The 24792-nt window shown below is 32.5% G+C and overlaps 2 protein-coding genes and 2 long non-coding RNA genes across 6 annotated transcripts; 1 reads left to right on the top strand and 3 right to left on the bottom strand.

The window, feature by feature from the left end:
- Positions 1–561: 561 nt before the first annotated feature.
- Positions 562–5613, bottom strand: LOC129308941 (GSH-induced LITAF domain protein). Its single transcript, XM_054950300.1, has 4 exons — positions 5605–5613; positions 5160–5557; positions 1003–1129; positions 562–908 (listed from the first exon to the last, which is right to left on the bottom strand). The coding sequence occupies exons 1-4, from the start codon at positions 5611–5613 to the stop codon at positions 825–827; spliced, it is 618 nt and encodes a 205-aa protein (XP_054806275.1). The 3' UTR covers positions 562–824.
- On the bottom strand, positions 1181–5149 carry LOC129309853 (uncharacterized). The gene is made up of 2 exons (XR_008592964.1): positions 2757–5149; positions 1181–2410 (listed from the first exon to the last, which is right to left on the bottom strand). It is a non-coding gene; the product is annotated as an uncharacterized LOC129309853 (long non-coding RNA).
- A 2801-nt stretch (positions 5614–8414) lies between the features above and the next one.
- Positions 8415–10177, top strand: LOC129308940 (uncharacterized). The gene is made up of 2 exons (XM_054950299.1): positions 8415–9540; positions 9624–10177. Exons 1-2 carry the CDS (start codon positions 8415–8417, stop codon positions 10175–10177), a joined length of 1680 nt encoding a protein of 559 aa, XP_054806274.1.
- Positions 10178–17355: 7178 nt separating this feature from the next.
- Positions 17356–20712, bottom strand: LOC129308250 (uncharacterized). Of its 3 annotated transcripts, none has more exons than XR_008592574.1 (4): positions 20534–20712; positions 20320–20435; positions 18443–18753; positions 17356–17910 (listed from the first exon to the last, which is right to left on the bottom strand). It is a non-coding gene; the product is annotated as an uncharacterized LOC129308250 (long non-coding RNA). The 3 variants fall into 3 exon arrangements; XR_008592575.1 differs by having other exon boundaries at positions 17356–17901; XR_008592573.1 differs by having other exon boundaries at positions 17356–18753.
- Between the last annotated feature and the right edge of the window lie 4080 nt (positions 20713–24792).

Below are 24792 nucleotides of genomic sequence, written 5' to 3'. Positions count from 1 at the left end.
TATTTATTGGAACTGAGATTTTATAAAGTGTAATAATAATGATAAATGAAAATAAATTAACATGTTGAGAAGCGAGAAAATTAGATTAAAGAAAATATTTGCTAGCTGAACACGTATTTGGTTATATTTTAATCAAGTCTTGGTTATATTTTAATCAAGTCACACAAGAGTCGTTTTATATAATTGATTCCTGCTTCACTGCCTGAAAAACATTCCTTTCCCCTAGCATGAATAGAAAGTGGCAATTGAGGAATTGTGTATGGGCCTGGTAGAGTGGAGAGAAGGTGGATATTAAAGGGGATTGTTGGAAGGGCTTATTTTCTTATCCCTGAAATTACAGCTTCACTCCACTAGACCCATACTCTGTGGAGGGTTTTCTTCATTCAATAATACCACAGCAGACTGTTTCCCTAAAGATACCAATTGCCACTCACATGATACTTTGGAGGTAGATTTGCATATTAACCACACAAAAAAATAAGAGACGAAGAAAATGCAGAGGAAGTAATAGTACACAATCCCATACAACTTCCCAGACACTGTCAAGCAACACAGGCAAGGTGCGAAGACCAGCAATACTATTTCTAATATATTAAGTTATTGACAAATGGTTCTTTGTTTTTCCCGAAAAAGATAAAAAAAAATTAAATTCTTCCAAGTTATGAGCACATTACAGCTGCGTAACATAGATGTACAGAGAGCATGACGCAGACAAATTGGCAATACATGTAAAAGACAAATGTGGAGGATAGTAACAACAAGACAAAGCACTGTCTGAAGCTGCAAATAGTTCAAGTCAATGTGTGGATGACAGACTCGTCACATTATGCAGACAAAGCAAAGCTCTGTTGTGTCCAGTTTGGAGGATCCATCACAGCACACGGATCTGTTTTCTCAAAATCTGCAACCTACATTGACATGAACGTTGTAGTAATGCAATCTTGAAATAAGGCATTAATTAAATATCTTTGATATTTATGCAAGAAAAATTTAGACTAATACCTTTTGCTGGCATTGAGGACAGTAGTGATACTTATGCCAGAGGCAGTCCATTGAAGGACAAAGAAAGCAAAAACCAAGCATAAATGGCATCATGCAACCAACTAATGCTGCCAGGCTTGGTTTTGACCTGAGATTCACGAAAGAAAATCACATTTTATGATGATGAAAATAAGACGACTTTAGTTTGAAAAGAGGTGAATAAAAGAGAACAGTTAATTTATCAAAGGCTCACAATCAAAATGGTTTAGCTATTGCCTATTGTTCAACACAATAAATACCAACTGGCTACTCCACTTTCTGGAAGAAGAAAGGTTATGCCCATTCTAGCTAAAACCCAACCTGTTTGTTGATTTATATTGACAAATTTTCAGGAACTGGTTCCCACTTATCAGTTGCAACTTGAGAGCAACTACCAACAGTGTTACATGGGAAATGAGAATAGTAAGGGTAATTAGAGGAATTAGGGATAAAAGGGTATTTTGGATATTTATTCTCTATAAATAGGGTCTCTAGATTGTAATGGAGTCTTGGGAATGAAAATTCTATTTCTCTCCCTATTTCTCTTCTACCTCTATCAAAGGTATCAGAGCCAACTCTCTGGCCAAGGCTTTCTCAGAGATCCAATCCAATGAATGCATTGGTGCCCTTGAACATCATTTGGAGATGCAGTTGACTTTTCTCCAGTGCCACCAACAGACATTAGAATAGCAAAATCATGACTTCATTGAGATTAGGCAAACCATGTCTCAGCTTTCCCAACAGATGCATGAAATCTTGGTTAAGCTCTTTGTGCTTGCCAATTAGTGCTTGAGCCCTCTTATCGTTGCTATGGGTGAACCATTTAACATGTCATGTAACCTTCCACCCTCTCTTTCATCAATGATGACCTTTGCCTCTACTATAGCTATTCCTCTTTAGCCTTCGGTCACTGGAACAACAATCCTCATAGCAGTTGCAGAGTCAGAATAGCTGAACCATGTTTCAACCGTGAATGAGTTTGATGACCGGCAATAGAATAGTAACATCAACGCAGAAACAATGGCATAATTGAATGACATTGATGCAGATGAAGAACAAAAGCTTGAGCATGACGTGGAGATTGAAGCGGGTCAAGAGCAAGGGATTATAAAAGTAGCGCAAGACAAAGTTGCTAGACTAACTATGAATGAAGAGGAAGTCGATGCAATGCTCAAAACATTAAAGCCTAATGGGACCTCTAACACTGATGAAGATGAAGCAACATGAAACACAACCATCCTTGCTAGATTTTCACTGTCATTGCTATTTACTCCAAGCATTAGCCACAATTCACTGAGGAGGGGACGGGATGCACCAAACTCTTACTTGCACTACCTTCATACCACTCGCTGAAGATGATCACTCCATTCACTTGCTAGAGGATTTCTGACTGCAAAGTAGAAAGTGGAGAAAAAAAATCAAGGAATGCAAAGGACAACCCAGCGGTGAATTGGGTTGGGGAAACTCCATTTTTGGGTCAGGTAAGGTTGAAGAAGATGAGTTGGGTAGAACTTTGCAAGCAAGGTTTTAAAAACTGAACCGAACTGGCCAGTTCAACCAGTTGAACTAGGAACCAGTCATGAGTCCAATCCAGTATAACCTTAAAACCGGACTAAAAATAAACTGGTCAAAAACTAATAAAATCAGTCAACAACCGGAATAACCGGAAAAAGCGAAGCCCAATTTTCACTGATGAACCAAACCCAAAAAAAAAAACAAAAAAAAAAAAAACTAACATTAATGATAAAGTCATTCAGGCCCTACGTGCAAGACCACTGGGCACATCCTGCAGACTAATGCATCCGGTTTCCTGTACTTATAGTGAGCCTCAGCCATTTCCTCTTTCATTCCAAACGATGTGGGGCTAACTCGCTAATGTTCATTGTTTCTTCTTCTTTGCTTGCTGTTTGTAATTTTTTCTATTTTTCTCTTATCTTTAATGATATTTTTTGTTGATCTCCATGACTTTTTTATTAATAATATAAACATATATTTCATATTTATACTTCATAGTATCAATCTATATTTTTTCTTGATCAAAATATTTCAAATTTTTGTTTAAATTTATCTCTAAATTATGCTTGATGGTCATAATTTTAAAGAGCATAAACCATTTTAATTATTATCTACAATATATATTTCTTTTTTTTTATTGACCTTTGATGATGCTTTTAATCTTAATAAAAATTTCTTAATATGTGGATAAATAATAATTTGTATTTTAATTTATTTATCTCTTTTTTAAAATGTTCCATGTAAATATTTATACTTATCATTGTATTATTTTAATACATAAAATTTAAAATATATTAATTTATTAACCACTGGTTCAACAACGGTTCAATCCTTGTTGAACCAATGAATCGTGAACCACTACCCTAGCTGGTTCAATGACCGGTTCGGTTTTTAAAACCTTGTTTGCAAGTGATCATGGATATAGGGTTTTATTTGGGATTTACTCTATCCCCTCCAGCTGTGTGCGTTGCATGTGGAAGCGAGCTGGACCAAATCCAAAATTTGAGCTTCTCGAATTTTCTGCTGGGTGCATGTGCGATGATAAAAATACCCCAAGAGTCAAAGTTTTCCATGATGGCGGATTTGTCCTAGGTGTCTTCCATGTATTCTCCACGCAGCAGCAAGCAAGCTCCTTGTCACATGTTTTAGATAATTGTGGGCTATAACAGTGGGCTTGACAAAAGTGTGGGAGCTTCTACTTCTTCTTCTTCTTGTTTTTTTTTGGATTAAGTGCTGGGTTTCTGCAGCATTCCTGGGCCCAAAAGCCTCTTGGCAAGGGAATGGTAAGGGGTGGTTCTATTGGGGTGGCTCGTCCCTGACTCTGGCTAAGAGCACATTGATTCTGCCGTTGCCTTCAACTTCTTCAGCTCACTAACTCTAGTAGTCGAGCCTTTATGTGTTGTCATTTTGAGGGGGGGGGGGGGGGGGGGGGAAATCTTATTTTCAATGTATGCTTGTTTTACTTTCAGGTTTTGTACTCATCCTTGAGGACAAGGATCTCTTTTAGGAGGGAGTATATTGATACATGGGAATTGGAAATAGTAAGGGGAATTAGGGATAAAAGGGTAGTTTGGGTATTTGGGTATATTTTCTATAAATAGGATCTCTAGGTTGTAATGGGGTCTTGTGAAAGAAAATACTATTTCTCTCCCTCTATTTCCCTTCTACCTCTATCACAGGGTGTGATTCGAAGTAATAGCAAACTCAGACTTAACAATAGACTTTATCTCAACTCTCAGCTAAATGTAACAAGAGACCTGAAGCCTTAAACAGAAGCTTGATCAGTTTTGGGTAACACATATTCCGCTCTAATCTTAACCCTACCTAAAGATGAAGTCCTCAACCACATCTTCTGTGGCCACATGCTTTTTATTTATGCATATGCCTTGAACAAACTTGTTTCTTTTTATAATCATTAGTTGACCCAGAGAGCAGAAGAGATATTGACAAACAAAAAGAAGTTTCGTTAAAAGAGGTAAAGAAAAAAAAAATAAAATCCTATCATCTTGAAAGCAGCCACCAACTATACAATAGAATCCTCATAACTTTTGAAAAGGCTACCTCCTACTCTTCTTTGATATCCTGGCTCCAGACTTTTGAAAGTAACTTGAACAATATGACCACTCTATAGTTTATATTCAATAAGTCACATAGCTATCTCTTTCTTTAATTGTTAGACACAAAGTTAACAAATTTCGGACAGAAGAAACCAATAAATCAAAGAAAATTCATGAAAATATCAGTTACTAGGAATTATCTATATATATATATATATATATATTAAGCCAGACAAATTGACCGCCAGCAGCACTCGTGATGAAAAGTCACAATCGAGACAACTGGAAATGGAAACATGGGCGAAATTCTAAGATCTAAAAACATGCAATTAGCCAATAAAAGGCATCGAGTTTTGTATGGGTTTGAACTTCTTTGACTCTTTCCCTAAAGCAAACTGATTCTGTGAATTGAGCAACCACACATTGTTATTTGGACGGAGATCACATGTATTGAATTTCATTAATCAGAGATAGAAGTATTTCACATAAAACAGCAATAAAGAAGGAGAAACCTAAACAAGGGACTGATTGATAAAGAAACGATGAGTGACGAGATTACAGAAATACCTGACAGTAGTAAGGCCAGAGTTAGAACAGTGAACACAATTGAAAGGAGCAGGAGTGTCGCGGAAAATAGTCTGGTGGATGGGTACGCCTTTGGGATCGCCGACGAAAGCGTTGGGAGGGATGACGCCGGCTTGATGAGGGTTTCCGGCGGAATACGCATAATAAGGAACTCCGACCGCCACTTCTTCTTTTTTTCTCCATTCGATTTCTTGCTTTTCTCTGATCGCGATTCCAATCAGAATTGCATATACTGGCTTGATCAGTCTCCGTTTTTGTATGAGTTGATTTCTCCAACGCAGACAAACGCGTATTTGACCCTTTTTACATAGATCGGGGTATGTTATGTGATACGACTCAACGATTCTTCTACAAGCCGTTTGTTTTGGGGAAGAATTTTCCTAGGAAAACATTTGACATTCAACATCCGGACACATTACCATCAAACCCCGTACATTGCACGGACGCGGAAGGAAAACAATTGAGAGAAGCTATTGTTTAAAAAAATATATATATAATAGGCAAAAGAAAAGAAAACGTAACTTTGGATGCCCATATTTTACACAAGTTTTATGGGAGGTTTTTGAATTTTTTTAATATTTTAAATTTTTATAATTTTATTTTTGTACTCTACATTTCTAATTGAATAAAGTATAAAAATATTAAAAAAATTTAAAATATTAAAAAAATAAAAGTGGAGGAATTTAGAATATAAAATAATATGCATAAACTTATAGTAAAATATGAGTAAAGTGTAAAGATTTAAAAGTTATATTTAAAAAAAAATAAAGAAACAAGTAATTAGTCATATATCTCATGTAAGAATTTTGATCTTATGCATAATGATGTTGTTTAATTTTTTTTTTTTCAAATGTGTGGTCGTTACTGTTCTTTATTGTTTTCAATCACACACATATATGTGTTCAAATCTTCATATCATTTAACCTACAAAAAATTTAAAGAAGTACTTAAGTTCTTTAAATTTGATTTATTTTCAATTTTTTTAATGAGATATAATTTTAATAAAATGAAGTCAACATAAATTTTATAGTTATTATCTGGTTGGGAAAAGGCCGCTGCCTGTACGATGTTAAACGTGGCCCTTGCCTGTAAGATGTTAAACGTTCGGACTTAAAAAAATTTTAACGTTAAGTTATCTCGGAAATGCTATAAAACTTTTATGGATTATACATAAAGGCAATTGAGTAAAGTATCTTAGACATCAATACTTAATAATAAAAAGAACAGGAACAATACCACTAAATTGAAGACAATTGTTGTAGTATATCTTCTTCTTTTTTTTTTTTTCCCTTAACTTGCATTTTCCAAAACTACAATCAATATACAAAACAATAAGATTTGATATCAAACAAAAAGTTGAGCTATAATTTTACTTTTAACTTATTTTTAGAGAAATAATGTTGCTCTTGCAGTTTAAATATTCGTTCTTGTAGCTAGTGAGACTCACTTTTTATGAGTTAAGGTGAAATTTTACTTCTAAACTATTTTCAGAGGAGCAATGTTGCCCTCACTATTTAAAATTATAAAATTAAATAAAAATAAAATTATAATAATATCAAATAAAATAATATTAAATATATATATAAATAAAATTATAATAATATTAAATAAAAATAATATAAAATTTATATATAAAATAAATATAAGAAAAATATAAACTATAATTTTATAACTTGTCAAATATAAGTAAATTTTGATTAAATTATATATGAGTAGATTTAAAAGTATTTACATTTGCTCCTATAACTAATTTTTTGGTCCAAATCAAGTTATTAACGACGATTTCGGTGGATAGTTACAGGTGCAAGTACAGATATTTTTGAGTATACTCATATTTAATTTAACCAAGATCAACTTATATTTGACAATTTATAAAATTATAATTTATAATATTATTAATTTATGACATTTTATTAACATACTATACATTTTTTTCTTATATTTATTTTATATATACATTTAATATTAGTTTTTTTAATATTATTATAATTTTATTTTTATTTAATTTTATGATTTTTTAATGGTAAAGACAATATTGCTCATTTGAGAATAGTTTAGGGCTAAAATTACACCTTAACTCATGAAAAGTGGGTCCCACAAGCTACAGTAAAAGACGTTTAAATGACGAAGGCAATATTGCTTTGATTTAATTAGCTTAGGAGTAATATTACTAGGAAAAATTAATCCCCCAGTCCTTATAGTTTTATTGAGTTAACTAGGTCCTTATATTTTTTTTCTTTTTTTCGAGTCCCTCAAGTTTACTCTGTTACATCAGTTGGTCCTTTTTGTTTAAAACCGTTAATAAATGTTAACAGTGTTAAAAATTCTGTTAAGTAACAATTACGTGGCAATATAATGGGGATTTTGTTTTCATCAAATCTGACTGAGCACCAAAAATTAAAAAAAAAACATTTGAAATAGGAAACTTGTTCAGTTCATGTATACTAAAGACGTAAAGAAGCGCAACCAAGAAGCTTCACATTTAAGGTTGCCATTGTCTCTTTTGTTCCATTGATATCGACGTAGGAAAGGAGGCAAAATCATCATCATTGAGCTCCATAAGGTTAGTCAACTGTCTTCTCTGTTTCATCGTCCTTTCTCCCTCTAGGTAAGTCGAGTTTACGCTTTTGAGTTCCATCTAGTGAAACAAAGAAGTCAAGAAGAGAAGGTCAGAGGGAAAACATTACTCTGAATCTTTTTTTTCTATCATTGAATGAAGATAGGACTAAGTTAATGCTTTAGTGGAGATAGGATCAGGTGAGAGTTTTTTTCCAACAAGAAAATCACAATACGAAACGAAGCTACAGCATAGGAGTAGATGAATGACGTGCTGGGATTCTGCAAGATGTAAATTTTTTATAGATATAATTTACAGATATAAATTGCAAGATGGAATTTTCTATAAATATAAAAGTGGTGGGCCTTTAGTCAAAGATGTGCTGGGATTTCTTTTAGTTGGTAACCCTTAAAATTGAATTTTTTATGTTAGGAAGTTTTTTTCCATCATTTATATAGCTTCCCTGGTTAAATCTAAATGTAGGATAATGGAGGCTTTGAGTATAAATAATATCAAAAAAGAATATTAAACTAAGTGCTGTCATGATTTTTTAGTGTAAGGTAATGTAATTGGCATCTTCACGTGTCCTTTGAAAATCAATATATTATCTACATATATATTTATATGATTTAGTGTCATCATCAAATATGCATGTTATGGTATTAAATTTCAGGTATATGATGGAGCATGAAGAAAACATAGAAGGAGTGAGTGGGGATGAAATGCTAGAATACTTGGATGATAGTGATGAAGCAAATTTGGGTGATGATTACTTCAATGAATTTATTGGCATTGACATAGTGGATGGTATGGGACAAGGTTGTAGTAGCTATTCAAATGTGTTAGACCACCAACATGAAGATGTACCAATTGTTCCTTCCTTTGGAGTGTTAGATGAGAACATTGATGATTTGTTATCAGAATTAGAAGATGAGGAGTTATATGAAGAATATGCAATTGATGAAGATGAAGATAAGTCGATAACAAGATACTACAAGTACAATCCAAATGAGATGTGCAAGGACTTCAAATTTAGTTTAGGGATGGAGTTTACTTCAATCAAACAATTTAGGGATGCTCTAAAGGAGCACTCTTTGTTGAATGGTTATGCATTTGACTATATAAAAAATGATAAAGAGAGATGTCGAGTGAAATGCACTAATAGATGTGGTTGGCTAATGTTTGTAAGCAAAGAAAGTGACTCATTGACTTATCGGCTGAAGACATTAAATCCAAGGCATGCATGTGGAGTAACAATCAATGCAAAGAGGGCTTCATCAGAGTGGATTGCTGAAAAAATAGTTGATAATGTCAAGATTAACAAAGATATTAAGTTGTCAGATGTGCAAGCAACCATAAGAAAAGATTACATGGCTCAACCCTCAATTAACAAAGCATTTCGGGCTAGAAAAATTGCAAGGGAGATGATTGAGGGGAATCATAAAGAAGAATATGCTTACTTGAGGGACTATTGTTTGGAAGTCAAGTCAAATAATCCAAGGTCCACATTTTGTCTTGTCACAGATAAGCCATATGTAGATCATCCGCGAGTATTTAGAAGGTTGTATATGTGCTTGGAACTAGTGAAAAGAGGCTTCAAGGTAGCATGTAGGCCAATTATTGGATTGGATGGATGCTTTCTCAAAGGCCCATATGGTGGTATATTATTAGTAGTTGTAGCTCGTGACCCTAATGAGCAATATTTTCCTCTAGCTATGGCAGTGGTGGAGACAGAAAATAGGGATTCTTGGACATCGTTCTTGAAAAATTTGTTTGATGACATTGGCACCATGGCTAAAAAAAAGGGTATTTATTTCAGACCAACAAAAGGTAATTAAGATCTAAAGTACTTTAATTATCATATTTCTATTTATTTGTTCACATAATAGGTATTGGTTTTAAGGTGCAGGGTTTGGTTCAAGCATTAGGAGAGTTGCTTGGAGGTGTTGAACATCGTTATTGTGTAAGACACTTGTATGCCAATATAAAGGCAAGGTATGGTGGAGGAACTTTAGTGAAAGACTTAGTGATTTGCACAGTAAAGGCAACTTACCCACCGGCATGGGAAGGGATAATGAATGAGTTGAAAAAAGTTTCAAAGAATGCATATGATCACTTAATGACTTTTCCTCTATCTTGTTGGACCAAGGCATATTTTGATGATTATTTTAAGTCTGATATGATAATGAATAACATATCAGAGTCTTTTAATGGTCAATTATTGGAGGCAAGAGAACGTCCAATTATTGGTCTTCTTGATTGGATTCGAACTTATTTGATGGATAGATTTCATCAAAATCGAGTAAAAGCAGAAAAATATCGTGGCAAGGGATCTGTGTGCCCTCAACCTCGTAAGAGGCTTGACAAAGAGATAGAAAAATCTAGAAAGTGGGAACCAAGGAGGGCTAATAATGCTCAATTTGAAGTATCATACAACTCTTAAAGGTTTATTGTTGATCTTCATTCTAAGTCATGTGCTTGTCGATGGTGGCAACTAACTGAAATACCTCGCAGGTTTGTTTATAACTCACTTTCAAAGTTTCATTTATTCAATCTTTATAACTAATATTCTCTATCTTTTAGGAATGTTGTTAGTTGCATTTATGCCAATCGATTAAACCCCATTGATTATGTGGATTCAATACTAAGTCTTGAAGCTTATGTGGAGTGTTACACTCCTGTGATCCAACCTATCAATGGAAAAGAGATGTGGGAGCACACAAGCTTGGAACCAATTAATCCCCCCAAATATCACAAGCGTCTAAGTAGACTAAAGAAGAAATGAAGAAGAGAGCAAGATGAACCTCTACCTCCAAACAAGGTTAGAAGATCCAATACAAGTGTCAAGTGTAAGATCTGTGGGAATTCCGGCCACAACCGAAGGACTTGCCCACAACCAGTCAATTAAATGAGGGATACAGGATGTAGTAGCCAACATTGATGTTTAAAGGTTTAGATTATGATATTTTAGAGTTTTTTGGATGTGGCTTCATATGCCATTTTGTTGTAGTTAATAAGGTGTGCTCATGTACTTGGAGATGATTTTATATATATTTTGGATTTAGTAATTGAGAAATGATGTCATGTATTTGGTAGTTAACTCCAATCTTCCAGGATGTGTCAATGGATATGATTATTACTCAAGCTTGGCTATTTTCTTTTTTCTTTTTTTCTTCCTTGTTGGTTAGAGGTTTTCCTTCCTTGGCATGTTATTTATCTACCCTTACCAATAGAAGTGTGCTACTTTTGGTGTATCTTTATCAGGTTGTGAGAATTCACTATAAGCTTGTGAGAATTCTCTATTGAGTTCTATGAAATTTACCTTTGCTTTTAATTCTAAAGTAATATTATCAGGTTGTGAGAATTCACTATAAGCTTGTGCTAATCAATGAAGAAACTAGAAGGGGTGACAATTTTCTAAGTTGGCAAATTTTTGTCTTGTGATAGAGAGAACATGGCAATAACAACTTTTAACCATTCAATAAAATAGTACATTGCATTACAAGAATATAAAGTAGGATAATGAAATATCCTTGTTACCATTCAATATCAATTTTTTACATCAATTCTTAAACATGGTGGTTTACATGCCACTTCACAAGAAGTTACAAGATGGGAGCCTACAACTCAAAGTGGTGCTAAAAACAGTCTGCCATACACTTTAAAATATGCAGCAGAAATGAATAGCAGCAGCAGCAAGGTAACAATCCTAAAGTCCTGAACAACAGCAGCAAATAAAACTTTCAAATGTTCAAACTAAAAATCCTAAAGTCCTGAGCAACAGCAACAAGCCAGAAGCCTAGTTCTTCAATTCTTCCCAAGTTACAAAAGCATATGCAGCAAGCAAACCATGCGAGTCTTCAAAACCAGCTCACTCTTTACATTAGAATTTCTTCCATCATCTAAAATGTTCCTGAAAGAAACTGACCAAAACAATATTCAAAGGATCAGAATAGTCATCCAACTATCAAATTTTCACAGAATAAGCATAATTGCAAGAATCAAATAACCAAAATACTAATTCCACTTGCAAACAAAAATGAATTTTTGGTTACAGATGCAAGGAGATAAAGCACCACACAGATTCAGTTGATGAAGATTTAAGGAATCTATCATTGAATCAGCGTATAATGACACTTTATTAACATATACCTTTAACTAAAAAATGTGAAGAACCTAATTGAGAAGGAAAAGAAAAATTGAGAAATCAAAGGAATCTAAATCTATACAAATCTTCTGTGAATGCTGCAAATTTCAATTCCTAAAATGGAGAAGGAAATTGTCACTTCAATCAGGTACAGATCCAAATACGAATTTGATGATGAAGAAGGAAATTGCCATTTAAAAAGCATACCCATCCGGATCTTAAATTGAGATTAATTTTCACAGTAAAGAAGCATAGTTTCTAGATTTAACATATTTAAGATTTTAATTCTGCAAGTAACAAGCATAGAGTTAGAGAAGGTACCACTAAAGGCTGTGCCAGAGGAAGCGACATTGAGGGAAGAAACCCAGATTAAATAGATTCTCTTGTCTCATAAACAGTTGCCTCAACATGCCAAATTTATCTAAGAACTTGGTCTAAGTTTTGATGAAGAAAAAACCCAGAAGGCCGGCAGAGACATTAAGGGAATGCATAATTCCAGTGGTGAGATTCAATTTCATTACTATGAACTTGAATAACACGCTCAACAAAAGGCTCACCACAAGAGCTCTTATCGTCAGCTGATTCCTCCATGGCGGCATCTCTACCAAACCATCTTCCCTTCTCCTCCCTTCTCTGCATACTTGAACACTCACGAACTTGATGTCTCCCTTTGTGGCTTTGCTAAGCCACCTTCCCTCCTCACCTCTCTTCTCTGATGTGCGTACCCACCCTGGCGAACTCGACCTCCCCCTCTACAACTCTGCCGAACCACATCTCCCTTCTCCTCCTCTCTTCGATGCTCTGCTCGCTCGAACCCTAGCGATTGAAGGAGAAGAGCGCAGGGCCGTTTTCTCAGAAAACTGATTTTCATACGTGGCATATATGTTTCATCTGATCCCACTTGTAAAAAAATGCCCACAAGACTGCTGCCACATCATGATTATTTAACGAAAATTTTGACACTGTTAGCACTAATTAACGATTTTAAATTAAAAGGATTAATTGGTGTAACGGAGCAAATTTAAAGGACTTAATAAAAAGAAAAAAAAACTATAAGGACCTGGTTACAAACTCAATAAAACTATAAGGATTGGGGGATTAATTTTTTCATATTACTATAATAAATAGTTTAGGAACAACATTACTCCTCCGATAATAGTTTAAAGGTAAAATTATTCTTTAACCCTAAAACAAATATCATAGTCAAATCTTGAAAATAAACTCACTATAGAATATAGATGATCATTATGAATGATATGGTATAATTAATCTGAACAAGAAACTATTGAATTCTAAAGTTAATAAAAGCTAAATAACGATATGTGGTGCAAATATCTATTATATAGTAATCTTTTCAATTTTAGATCTATTAGCCTTTGTCTCTATCCCGTCCCTTATAAGGTGTTTCCTATATGAGAATCAATTAATAAATGAAGAAAATCATTAATTAATTATTGAAAAAGGACATTAAAACAAATAATAGCAAAGGATCCCTTTCTACCCTTTATGCCATTCACCAAAGAAGATAGTTAATTATACATTACAACATAAGTTTTGTACAAAGCTTCCTAATAAGAGTGTAAAAATTTCAAATTCTTTCATACTCAAATACCTCTATCTCTCACTATCACTCCTTTATGAAAGAGTAGGACAATTTAAAGGAAATCCCTATAATTTGCTCCTATTTTATTATATACTCTTGCACTTTTTTTTTTTTTCAGTGTGTTGGATCCCTACACTTTCATTTTTCAGTGTTTTACGTCATCCAAGGTCTTTACATTTTATTTCTTTAGGGACCTAAAACACCACAAAATGAAAGTGTAGGGATCCAAAACACAAGTAAAAAAGCGTAGGGACTTATAACAAAACATGAGCAAAATATAGGAACCAAAAAGTATATTTTTCCTAGTTTAAATTAGTCCTACAAATGAAAAAAAATCAGTGAATATATATATATATCTGAATTTTTAATACTTAATAATCACTATGTCAAGTACTTGTAATAATGTCAATGACTATGCAACTCATGAACATACAAAATTAATATGATATGAATAAATTGAGGAAAACTATGCAAATTCTTCAGTGTTTAGTATGCAAATTTAAATACACAAATATGTTTCCTTGTTTGGTTGCCCAAGGTATCTCTACAGTTGGTAACCATGAGACTAATCCCCCAAAAAATCATAATGCAATTCAAGAGATTATCCTCTTTCAAGTAATATTTTTCCATACACGCCTTCAGGAATCAAATCTTAAAATGATGCTTAAGGGGCCTAGACCACTACCATCTATGCCACATTCACTAGGTACAAATATATTTTCTTATTAGATGGATTTCGTTAATGAACTTTATTTTGTAAAAAAAAAAAATACTTAACATTAACAATTTTATGGTTAATTTGTATTGTAGATAATTAAAATTACCCTTAGTAAAACACGATCACAGTCTTGATTGAGTTGTTCTAATTGAATATTATTTAATATTTTATTTTTCCCTTTCAATTTCAAAGCTGTTGAATGTTGTAATAGTTAAATAAATTTTTATTAATATGTCATTAATCAAAAGTGATGTTATTTATTTCATTATTACGTAATAATTTCCAGTACTTAATAAATTAATAAAGAAATTGTTTATACATAAACAATAAAGAATTTAAAGATTGTAATAAAGGACTTTGTATGGGTAAATACATTATTATTAATGATATTAAATACTTACAATTCAATATTGGGAAACGTTTTTCCTTAATGAATATGAAACGTTTTTCCTTAATAAATACCAGCGAATGGCTAGATACATTATAGGATGGGAAAAATTTGTTTATTCTTAATTTGTTTACAATTCAACATTCGTGGCTTCTTAATTTGTTTATTCAGGCAGCCCTTCTTTTCATGTCAATGATCTGTTTTTTTTTTTTTTTTTGTGGGTGTAGTCAGATGTTAGTTTAATGAAATTAGTGCAAAGAACATAAGAATAAAAAGAACCATACCATTATTATTGGCCATTGCATAGGGTTGGTGAACACAACATGATTCAGGAGCACATAGATGGGGAGACTGTCATGAAGGGGTCTTCGGTGCTCAACAGAGGTGCTCATCAAGCAAAATAAATCTGTGCCATTTAGATTAATTTTAATTTTATATTTATTAAAATAAAAATTTATAAATATTTTTGATAAATATGTTCATCATCAATTTGGATAGTACTTATCTAATTTGAATTGTCCAATTTAATATTATAGTTTTTATAAATTGACTATCTACATATACTTTAGACAATTTAGATTCAATATTAAATTTTTATATGAAAAGTCTAGATTTAAAGTTTTTATTTTTTATTTTGATAAATAAAATATTTAAAAATAAAATATATAATCTTTTAACTATAAATTTTTTAAAAATATTTTTTTAAAAAATACAAGTTAAAAATTTTAAATTTAGATTGTACAGAATACATCTAGAAAATCTATATAAAAAAATATAAAAATTTTAATATCAAATTAAACCCTCCAAGTTAAATATAGACCAGATTAATCATAAAAAGATATATTAAAACTTTTTTTATAATTTTTATTTTAAAAAATATAAAATAAAAATATTAAATTAATTCTTTAAATTTAGACCATCATGGAGGGATATTCTCCTGATGAGCATTGAAGATAGATCTGTCATGAAGGGATGTTCTGTAATGTAGTTAGGAAGTACTTTCAAACTATTTACAATATAATAATTACTCCCTCTAGTCCTATATATAAGGCAAAGAGAGAAGAATTTTTTTAGTTCTATTTATAAGTCATGTCATTAAATTTTTATTATAAATTTTCTCTTTTACCCTCCATTGAATATTGGAGAGAGAAAATTGTTATTGAAGTATGTATATTTAATAAGGGCAAAGTTAAAAACTTGTTAAATTTTAAGATAGAGTTAATAAGTTTTACAGTTTTTCTTGATATTAGTGAAACATATTAAAGATAACTTATAAATAAAATCAGAAGAGTACACATAAACTACTAAATCATATTTACAATGCACAATTTATTGGTCCACTGAAAAAGGTTGCTCTTCCCAAGATTAATATAAAGAAGAATGTCTTAGGAAGATGCTTTGTTATCATTCTCAATATCCTAAAAAATATCTCTGCTGCTTTTATCAATTCAGGAAAACTGATAATTGAATTTCAAAACTTAATTCTAATGGCTTAAAGTGTCACGAATAGATGAAATTCATTTCTTAAATGAAGATGTTGTATTTAAAACAGGGTTCTCAATAACTCTCTTTCTTTTCTGATTTCATTGTGATCTTTGAGAATGTTGAAAGATGAAGAGGGTCACGTTCCACACGGTTGTTATTGGAGGTTATAAATGAATAGTTGTCATTGTACACTGATGGTCATATTCTCATTCTAATCTGTCAGGGCATGATGAATGATTAAATGATGGTCATATTATGTATGAGGTGTAAATGTTTTGAGCTTGATATCAATGTGTGTAAAAGGATCGATGGATTTTAAAGATTTTTTTTTTTGGTCCATGAAGACATGTAAATCTTTTTCAAATACTTACCCAAAAATGGCATTGTCAAAAGTTTTATTAATTTCATTCCTTTATGTATTATTTGAACTGCGTACGAGATGTTCAAGTACAATTGCTGATTTTATTCAGTAAAAATACAAAAATATAATGAGTCATGTAATTTACCTATTGTATATATTTGTTTATAAGTTATAGTTTGGAAAGCGCAATTTAGTGATATATATATATATATATATGTATATATATATATATGTATATGTATGTATGTATTATGTTCATAACATCAGATAAGCAATGACAGAGGATTGTATGCTGTTGTAAAAACATGTTATTCACTTTCAAAAGAATTTGCCACTCAATTCTAGAGTAGGTAGAGTAGGTAGTTTGAATGAGCTGGATTTATTTAAATCAAATTTAAAGTATTTAATCCTCTTAAAAAAAGCTATATAGTCAAGCCTAGTCATAACTTTTTTCAACTAGGTTTGAGTTAACCCGTCAAGTTTGGCCAAAATTACTGACTATACATACATATAGAGTTAGGAATTCTAATAATCAGGCTTATTCAGGTCGGATTCAATTTAGGCTGGACTTGTTCGGATTGAGCTTAAAACATTATACTCTCTTGAAAAAGCCCGTATAGTCAAGCTTGGCCCTAATTTTTTTCGAGCAAATTGGGGCTGACTCATTGGGCTTGGCTTGAATTACCGGTTTTACAGTCAATTCATTCCATCCAATATCATAATAAACAAAGACAAGTAATATAATTAACAAAAAAAAAAAAATTGAAGTACATAGTACATTAAAAAAAGAAAAGAAGCTAAACATGTCGATACATGAGTGGTCCATAAGTAGTACCAGAGGATATTGGATTCCATATCATGACATAATTAGCATGCATTTTTGCTAAGTCTACTGACATTGCAACTGAATGAGACATAATTAGATAAAGGTAAAATTAAACTAATTAACTCTACTACAAAAGTGCTGGCAAGAATTTGACTGCAAAATTGAAGGAGTTTTTGGGGTTTGACTTTCCCCAAAAATACTCAACATTAAGAACACAAAAAATAATGCATAATCATATTGCATATTTGAAGGAATTCCTGAACGAAGACTCTGAGAAAAAACAGACTCAAAATGCTGAATACAAAATTTGATGTCGTCTAATACTCATTCAAAATATAAAGCAAAAAAAATGCTTAGAATTAACAACTAAGACAATAAACTTATACAGTAATAATTCCCTTCTTCTCCAATTCTCCTCCTTGATAACTCTTGGATTCTTGGTTGAGCTCAAAGATATGTGTACACATTTCACCTATACCCGTCGAATCTGGAATAGTCATTGACAATCATAGAATTCCTTTTCTTGCTATTAATTTCAGGAGCAGTAAATGACTCTGGTGTAGCTAAGGTGATCAGAAATTAAGGTTATTGAATTGCTCATCAGTAAATGACTCTGGTGTAGATAATGTTCTTCTCCTTCTGACAATCCTTACAAGTAATTAATTATATTTATCAAGGTGAAAGAAGTAACCAACACATTCAACACATACAAGCTAATGAAGACTTCTTGGCATTAAATAACTAAAGAACAAAATAGTTCGACTCCAAATATTCCAGCCAAAGCTAATTAATGAGAATAATTAATTCCGATTATTCCAACAGATTTTATATGAGATAAGAAAATGCCAATTTTCCTTGCTTCCAGAAGCTGAGTCATTACAAACAAATGGCAATAAAGAAACCAATCCCAAAATCCCCAAATATCCCCACCTTTTAAGCAGCAAGTTAGCCAAACCACAGCTCAATCTCTTACACCCATGAAATTGGTGCATCACGCTAATGAACTGTTTTTAATCCATCAAACATAACTTGTTATTAACATTGCTCAAGTTCAATGAAAAAAATTCATATCATTATGCGTTCTTATCTCTTTCTGAAGCTATTTTACAACTTCAAGTCTAAATGAAGCAAATCTTAGAAATGGTTGAAAAAAATCATTGCAATAACATGATGAACTTACTCCATGGATAGGCATGTTAAAGATTCCTCAGGTCTCAGGGTTGGTGTCACTTGGCAATAGAGTAAAACCGCTAATGTCAATGCACATGCAGCCACTTTGTCCAGAAGCAGTAAGACATTTGCAGATTTGCTGGGAGGAGAGAGAAAAAATAGTTTTGAATCAACTACCTTAGAGTGCACATGATTTTTCTGAGGACGATCAATGGATAGGCATTTGCATGATGAATTTACTCCATAGATGGGCATCTTAACATGTCAGCATTGTTAGTCATGAACTTGAGATTTTGTAGAGACTGCATATTTAAGGTTATACTGAAAAATGAAGCAAATGACTAAGTTAATGATTAGTTCCTCAAAAAAAAAAAAAAAAAATTACAGATAGACACTTACTGGCAAAAATAGACTATAACTGAAAAAATATACTTGGAGACTCAAGTAAGGGGCATCATCAGCACAAGTTATGATTCATGAATCAAGAACTAGAACAAAGAAAAAATCTGCTTCTTCACCATTCAAAGTTCATCATCAGATACTCTCATAAGATAGCCTGTGCCAGACTCAAATGATATATTGCAAATCATTATTATTATAAAATCATACCCGCCCTAAGCAACTAATTGCTTCGCCCCAAATCCTTTACTGGAAAAAAAAAATCCATTACCAAAATTGCAACTTGGAAAATGGAACAATATAAGCTTTAAATCTTGCTTCACCCAAAATCCCCCTTCATCTCCTTCTCTGTGTTGCCTTTAGATTCTACACGAACATAATCACAAAATTTGAAAAAGAAAAAACTCAACCATTATTCAAGACAAAACGTACTCAGAACCATAAGCCAGTATTTAGTTGCAAGATTGGCCAATATGGTGATTTAATTTAAGCGTGCATGATGTAAATATGAATTTTCCTCATTATTGTCATCTATGAGATAACAGTTTCAGCTTCGCATTCATACATAAACGAATAAATAATTGCGCTAAGATCAGAGAAAGGCACGCCCTGGCCTTCTTTTTGAAATTCAATTTAATTGTCTCCTATCAAGTAGTCCTTTGCTTCCCCTATTTAAGGGAAACCAACTTTTCAACTCTAAATAGAACATGTATTTTATTCTTTAAGAAATAACCTTATGACATTGAACCATGTCTACTACACGCCTTGATTTTATTTCAATTGAAGCCAGATCACATTTGAACAGAAGATTTTGAGATAATAGCAAATTCTTGATGTTCACTTTTTAAGGATGAAAAGCAACAACTTCATATGAGGAATATTTTAATAAGATATAACTAAAGAAAAAGCAAAACGTAAGCGGAGCAGCAGACCACAATTATCCAGAAGGCATAATTTGAGTGGCATGACCACTAAGCGCTCAGTACAGCAGGACCAAGAAATTGTTCATGGAAGAAATAATTCACATCACAAAGATATTACAATGAGATACAGACATGGGCATGTGCAAAGAAGGAAAGTAACAACCATATAAGAGGGCATGCTGCTCAACTGTTGAATTTGAACACTGAAAGGAATATATAGGAACAATAAAGCAGGAGAGAAATACATCAGGCCTCAGTCGATGGAGAATGGAGAAGATGAGAGACTATCGGGAAGTATATGGGTCAACAGTTATTATAAATGAGAAATGCGTTCACAATTAATGAGGTCGAAAAGTCATTTTCAATATCCCTATTTTTGAATAGGCCAAATTCGATGAATCAGAGAAAGCTTCTTGATCTTAAACATGATACAAGATCCCTGATATGAATAATTGAAAAAAGAGAGATTGAAATAGAGGACGACTCCATGGCGATGCACAAAAGAAGATAAATGTATACAGAAAAAGATCAAAACACTTGAAATAGAAGACCCAACTCACAATACCTGAGAGTCATAAACAATAGCATCGACAGTTAACCACATAACTGAAACCCATGTCATTCAAACACGTATCTTAGAATGGACAAGACCTTCTTCAAGTAGCCTCAATCAAAGTCCATCTGTATGAATGACGAGAACGTCAACAGAAATAGAACAAAAAAAGGGAAAAGTAAGATCAAAACAACTTGTAACAGATGAAGGAGAAAGAACAATATACCTTCACGCAGTGGAAACTCGACCAAAGAGAGAGGAGATGAATGCCAATGCAGATGAGAAATCGAAAATAAGAGACGAGGAAGGGGAGGAGTCACAAGGAGAAAGGATTTTAAAAGGAGGGAAGCCAGTTGGAGGGGGTCCGGTTTCGAAGGACTCGGCTTCACTCCTCTATGCCTCGCTCCTCCGAGCCCCCGCAAGACAATAGCATAATATAGCTTGGTGCAGATTTAATATTTTATTTTTTATTTTTATTAAAATAAAAAATAACACAATTTTTAAAAAAATTTAGTTACAAATTTGGACCATCTGAATTTAATTTTAATGATTTAAATTTAATATTTAATTTTTTTATAAATTATTTATCCAAGCATATATACTCTAAACAACAAAGTATTGAAAATCAAACTGATCACTGAACTAGTTAAGACAATAGGTTACGGATTAGTGGTTCAATTGAGGTTGAATCAAGGGTTAACTCGGAAAGCGAATTGATTATAATTAAAATAATATAATTTAAATAAAAAGGCTTTAATTATGAAAACATTAAACCAAATCCAAGATTAATGTGTAATATAATATACAAATACAACAATAATTATAGACAACCACCCAAAACTCTAATAATAATAAAATACAACATTCTAAATGTTCGTCCTTGAAATCACAATTCTTCAATCATTAAAAAAGTCTAAAACTAATAATCATTAACACCAAAATTATCATTAACTTCATTCAAAACTCTAGGAATTGAGACATTAAGGGTTGAATTCAAAAAACTAGAATCGCTCGCAACATCATTAGGCAAAGATGGGTGCTATGGAACATTCATATATTCATCACCTACCATAAACAAGAATTAAAAATAATGAATGTGTAAAAGAAAAAAAAAACTGAAGGAGTTATAATGTTATAATCTTGTATTAGACTTGACAGTAGGTTTACACCTTCATAATCCCTCTCAAGAATTGATGGAGCATCTATGGTTTCATTATTAATGGCACTTTAAAGATTTGCAACATCTTGAGAATCAAACTCAGGAGCTGGCTCTTTCTCTTTCTTGTCCATCAAAAAGTCTACTTTGTCAATTGATTCATAATTAATGGGATCATAACTTTTCTTATTCTTCAATTGACTCCTTAAAAAAAATAAAGTAATCAAATATGACAAACAATAATAGAATTCATATTCAATTGTAAAACCATAAAAGGCTAAAAGCATTCTTTAATCATTACTCTGATTGTTACCTATGCTTCAATCACAGATTATGATTCGTAAAAACGAAATCATTCAACCTTTGATGTTGTAATCTATTTCTTCTTTTGGTATGGATACATTCAAACAAACTCTAATTTCTTTCACAGTTAGAAGAAGAAGAAGTTTGGCTAAGAATACACATTGCAAGACTTTGCAATTCTAGAACAGAACCTCCATAAAACATTTAGTTAGATGTTAATCATATCATAACTAGAATTACCATGAACATGTTAAATAATAAATATGAATACTTACAAGGATCTAGGTTCTGGGTTGCTCTCTAACATGAAGTTTTGTCAAATGATTCTTTATGATCACGATACAAACTCAACTACTTCATCATCACAATATAATCAACTTCTTCACTTTCATTTGACTCAAACACATTAAGCATTACATCCATTAACATTCTCTTATGAATAAAGTTGTCATCATATAAGAATACAAGATTCAACAAACATATTTGTTGAATCTTGTATTCTTATATGTTTGTGTAAGGCTTATATTGATCTTTCTTATTGTTGAATGTCGCTTTGATTGCTTTTTTTTTTTTCCCTTTACATGCCTTTGATAAACATAAGGTAAAAAAAGCTTCTCATCTGAATCTACAATTCTTAACAACTTTATAAGGGGAGACATAACCTTCACAATTTTTAGGCAATCAACCCAAAAATGATAATATGATGGCAATAACAATTATTCCAGCTTCAATCTTTGATAACTTGTGATCCATAAAATGCTTTTCAGTTACCAAAGCTTGCAAGTCATGCTTGTGTATATGTATGTTATGCAATGTGATAAATGTAGTAGCAAATCTTATTTCACCTGGACGCACAATTTCTTTCCAACCCAGTCTTTTCCTAAGCCATGACAATAAGATCATATTGTTATAAACAAAAACTGTTATCTTTGATGACTTAATTGCAAGTGCTAACACATTGTCTAAGCTTGTTATGTCTTTTAAAGTAAGATTCAAATAGTGAGCAACATAAGGTGACCAATAAATACTTTAATATTTTTCCCTAATCAAATTGCCACATGCTACATAATTAGCAGCATTATTAGTTACCACATGAACAATGTTCTTGGGACCAACCCACTTAATCACCTCACAAAACAATGAGAACAAAGTCTTAGCATCTTTTACTAAATTTGAAGAATCATTAAATTTCACAAAAACCATTCCATGTGTAGAATAGACTAAGAAATTTATTAAAGTTCACTGCCTCACATATGTCCATCCATTAGCCATAAGTGTACATCTAGTGTTTTTTTATTTATAAGAAATTGACATTCTTTTTTCCAATCTGTCAACAAGTTCATTCTAAAATCATAAGCATTAGGGGCTTTAAAACCTAGCCCAATTGAAGTAATAGCATCTATAGCTTTTTGAAAGAAAGGATAATCTAATGCATTAAATGGAATGCAATTAATGATAGCCTATTCTACAATGTCCATCTTTGCATTATATTGTGCTTCTTTAGTTACAAATACATTCTTGTTACCTAGTTGAGAACCAGGAGTTGTCCTAAGGGCAAAATAATTCTCAAGTAAAGCAATAGGAGCTTGCCTCTTGTTAGCACTTCCCTCAGGAATTGTCTTAATTGGAGTAGGTGCAATTGGGTTATTAGTTTCATGATCCCCAATATCCACTTGTTCTTGTTCTTTTCTATTATCAAGTTCCCTTTTTCTTCCACCTTTTAAAGACTCTACCATCTTATGATGTATATCATGAGGAACTTTCTTACAAGAAACTACATGATCACTTACACCAACAAGATGTTGCTTCATTCTATTTATCCCACCTTTTTCATAACTTGATGCACAATAAAGGCAAGTACATACATTTTTACCACCCTCTTTTCTTAAGGCAATATGTGCCCATGCAAGATCAATTTTCCCACATATAGATGGAGCCCTAGATGTTGAGTCATTGCCACTAGGAGAGGGATTATTAGAATTAGGAGTAAGAGTATTAGAATTAGGGGTGGGATTTGGATTCTCATTTCCATCACCACTAGGATCAATTCCAACATCTATTTTCAATATCTAAACTTTAATCTACAAGTTAAAATTGTTCAATTAGACTCCTAGATTAAGGCAGAGATGCTGAGTAGTTTAAATAGATTTTTCAAATTCAATTTTCAACATAAAACACTTTTTGACTTTTAAGTAAGAATCAGGCATAGATGTATAGTAGTTCAATTAGACTTTGAAGTTCAATTTTAAACACAAAACATTTTTTGACATAAAATAATGACAATGAAACAATGACAAGGATCATTAGGCACATATCGATCAATTACACATAATAATAATAATCAAACAATGAATACAAGCAACTATTAGGCACACAAATCGATCAAACTATGACAATAACAAATGCTAACCAATAATCACATCAATAAAAATTTAGAAAAATGCTAAGAATCCAATAAAGAGGAGGAAGGGAATGGAACATTAATAGTAGATGGTAGCGTCGCAATGAGTTTTAATTCAAAGAGAAAACAATCTGGTGGAGGTTGAAGAGGAGAGCAAGCTTTGATTTAGTATCAATGGGGATCTTAATTAGATCGTTGTTGTCAAGTACCAACTGTTAAAGCCAGAACAACAATGATCAAACCAAAGGGTAAGTACAGTTAATCATGGTGAGCTTTAATTCAAGCATTCAACATTAATGGCCAATGATTAACTGAGTTATGACTTAAGAGAGTGATAGCCACTTAGTTTGAGGATTGATTGATTGGAGTGCAAAGTAAAGTCTGAACCTTGAATTAAGGGAGCAACGAGAAAGGAGCTTCACTGCTTCAACATTGATGGCTGACAGCTATGGATTCACGAAGTCTCAAGTTAGGCATCAAGTGAGCAATGGGCGATGGGTGACACTAAGCTAGGGATTGACTATTGAGTGAGGTTTGATTTTGAAGATGTGGATGCTCGAAACTTACCTTAAAGCAACCTGTATTGTTAAATTTAAAAACAAAAAAACACCAAAATGTCATTGTT

This window comes from Prosopis cineraria, unplaced genomic scaffold (assembly GCF_029017545.1).
Source record: "Prosopis cineraria cultivar Desert tree isolate PC_DT_omini unplaced genomic scaffold, ASM2901754v1 PC4, whole genome shotgun sequence".
NCBI lineage: Eukaryota > Viridiplantae > Streptophyta > Magnoliopsida > Fabales > Fabaceae > Prosopis > Prosopis cineraria.
The sequence above is the reverse complement of the archived record's forward strand: the minus strand, read 5'-3'. Positions and strand labels throughout refer to the sequence as shown.

Coding starts and splice junctions, on each gene's coding strand:
- LOC129308941 (XM_054950300.1), bottom strand. Junction 1,130..5,159: donor TCTGGCCTTACTACTGTCAG/GTATTTCTGTAA, acceptor CGTGAATCTCAG/GTCAAAACCAAGCCTGGCAG. Junction 909..1,002: donor GTCCTCAATGCCAGCAAAAG/GTATTAGTCTAA, acceptor ATGTCAATGTAG/GTTGCAGATTTTGAGAAAAC.
- LOC129308940 (XM_054950299.1), top strand. CDS start 8,415: ATGGAGCATGAAGAAAACATAGAAGGAGTGAGTGGGGATGAAATGCTA. Junction 9,541..9,623: donor CACCATGGCTAAAAAAAAGG/GTATTTATTTCA, acceptor TTCACATAATAG/GTATTGGTTTTAAGGTGCAG.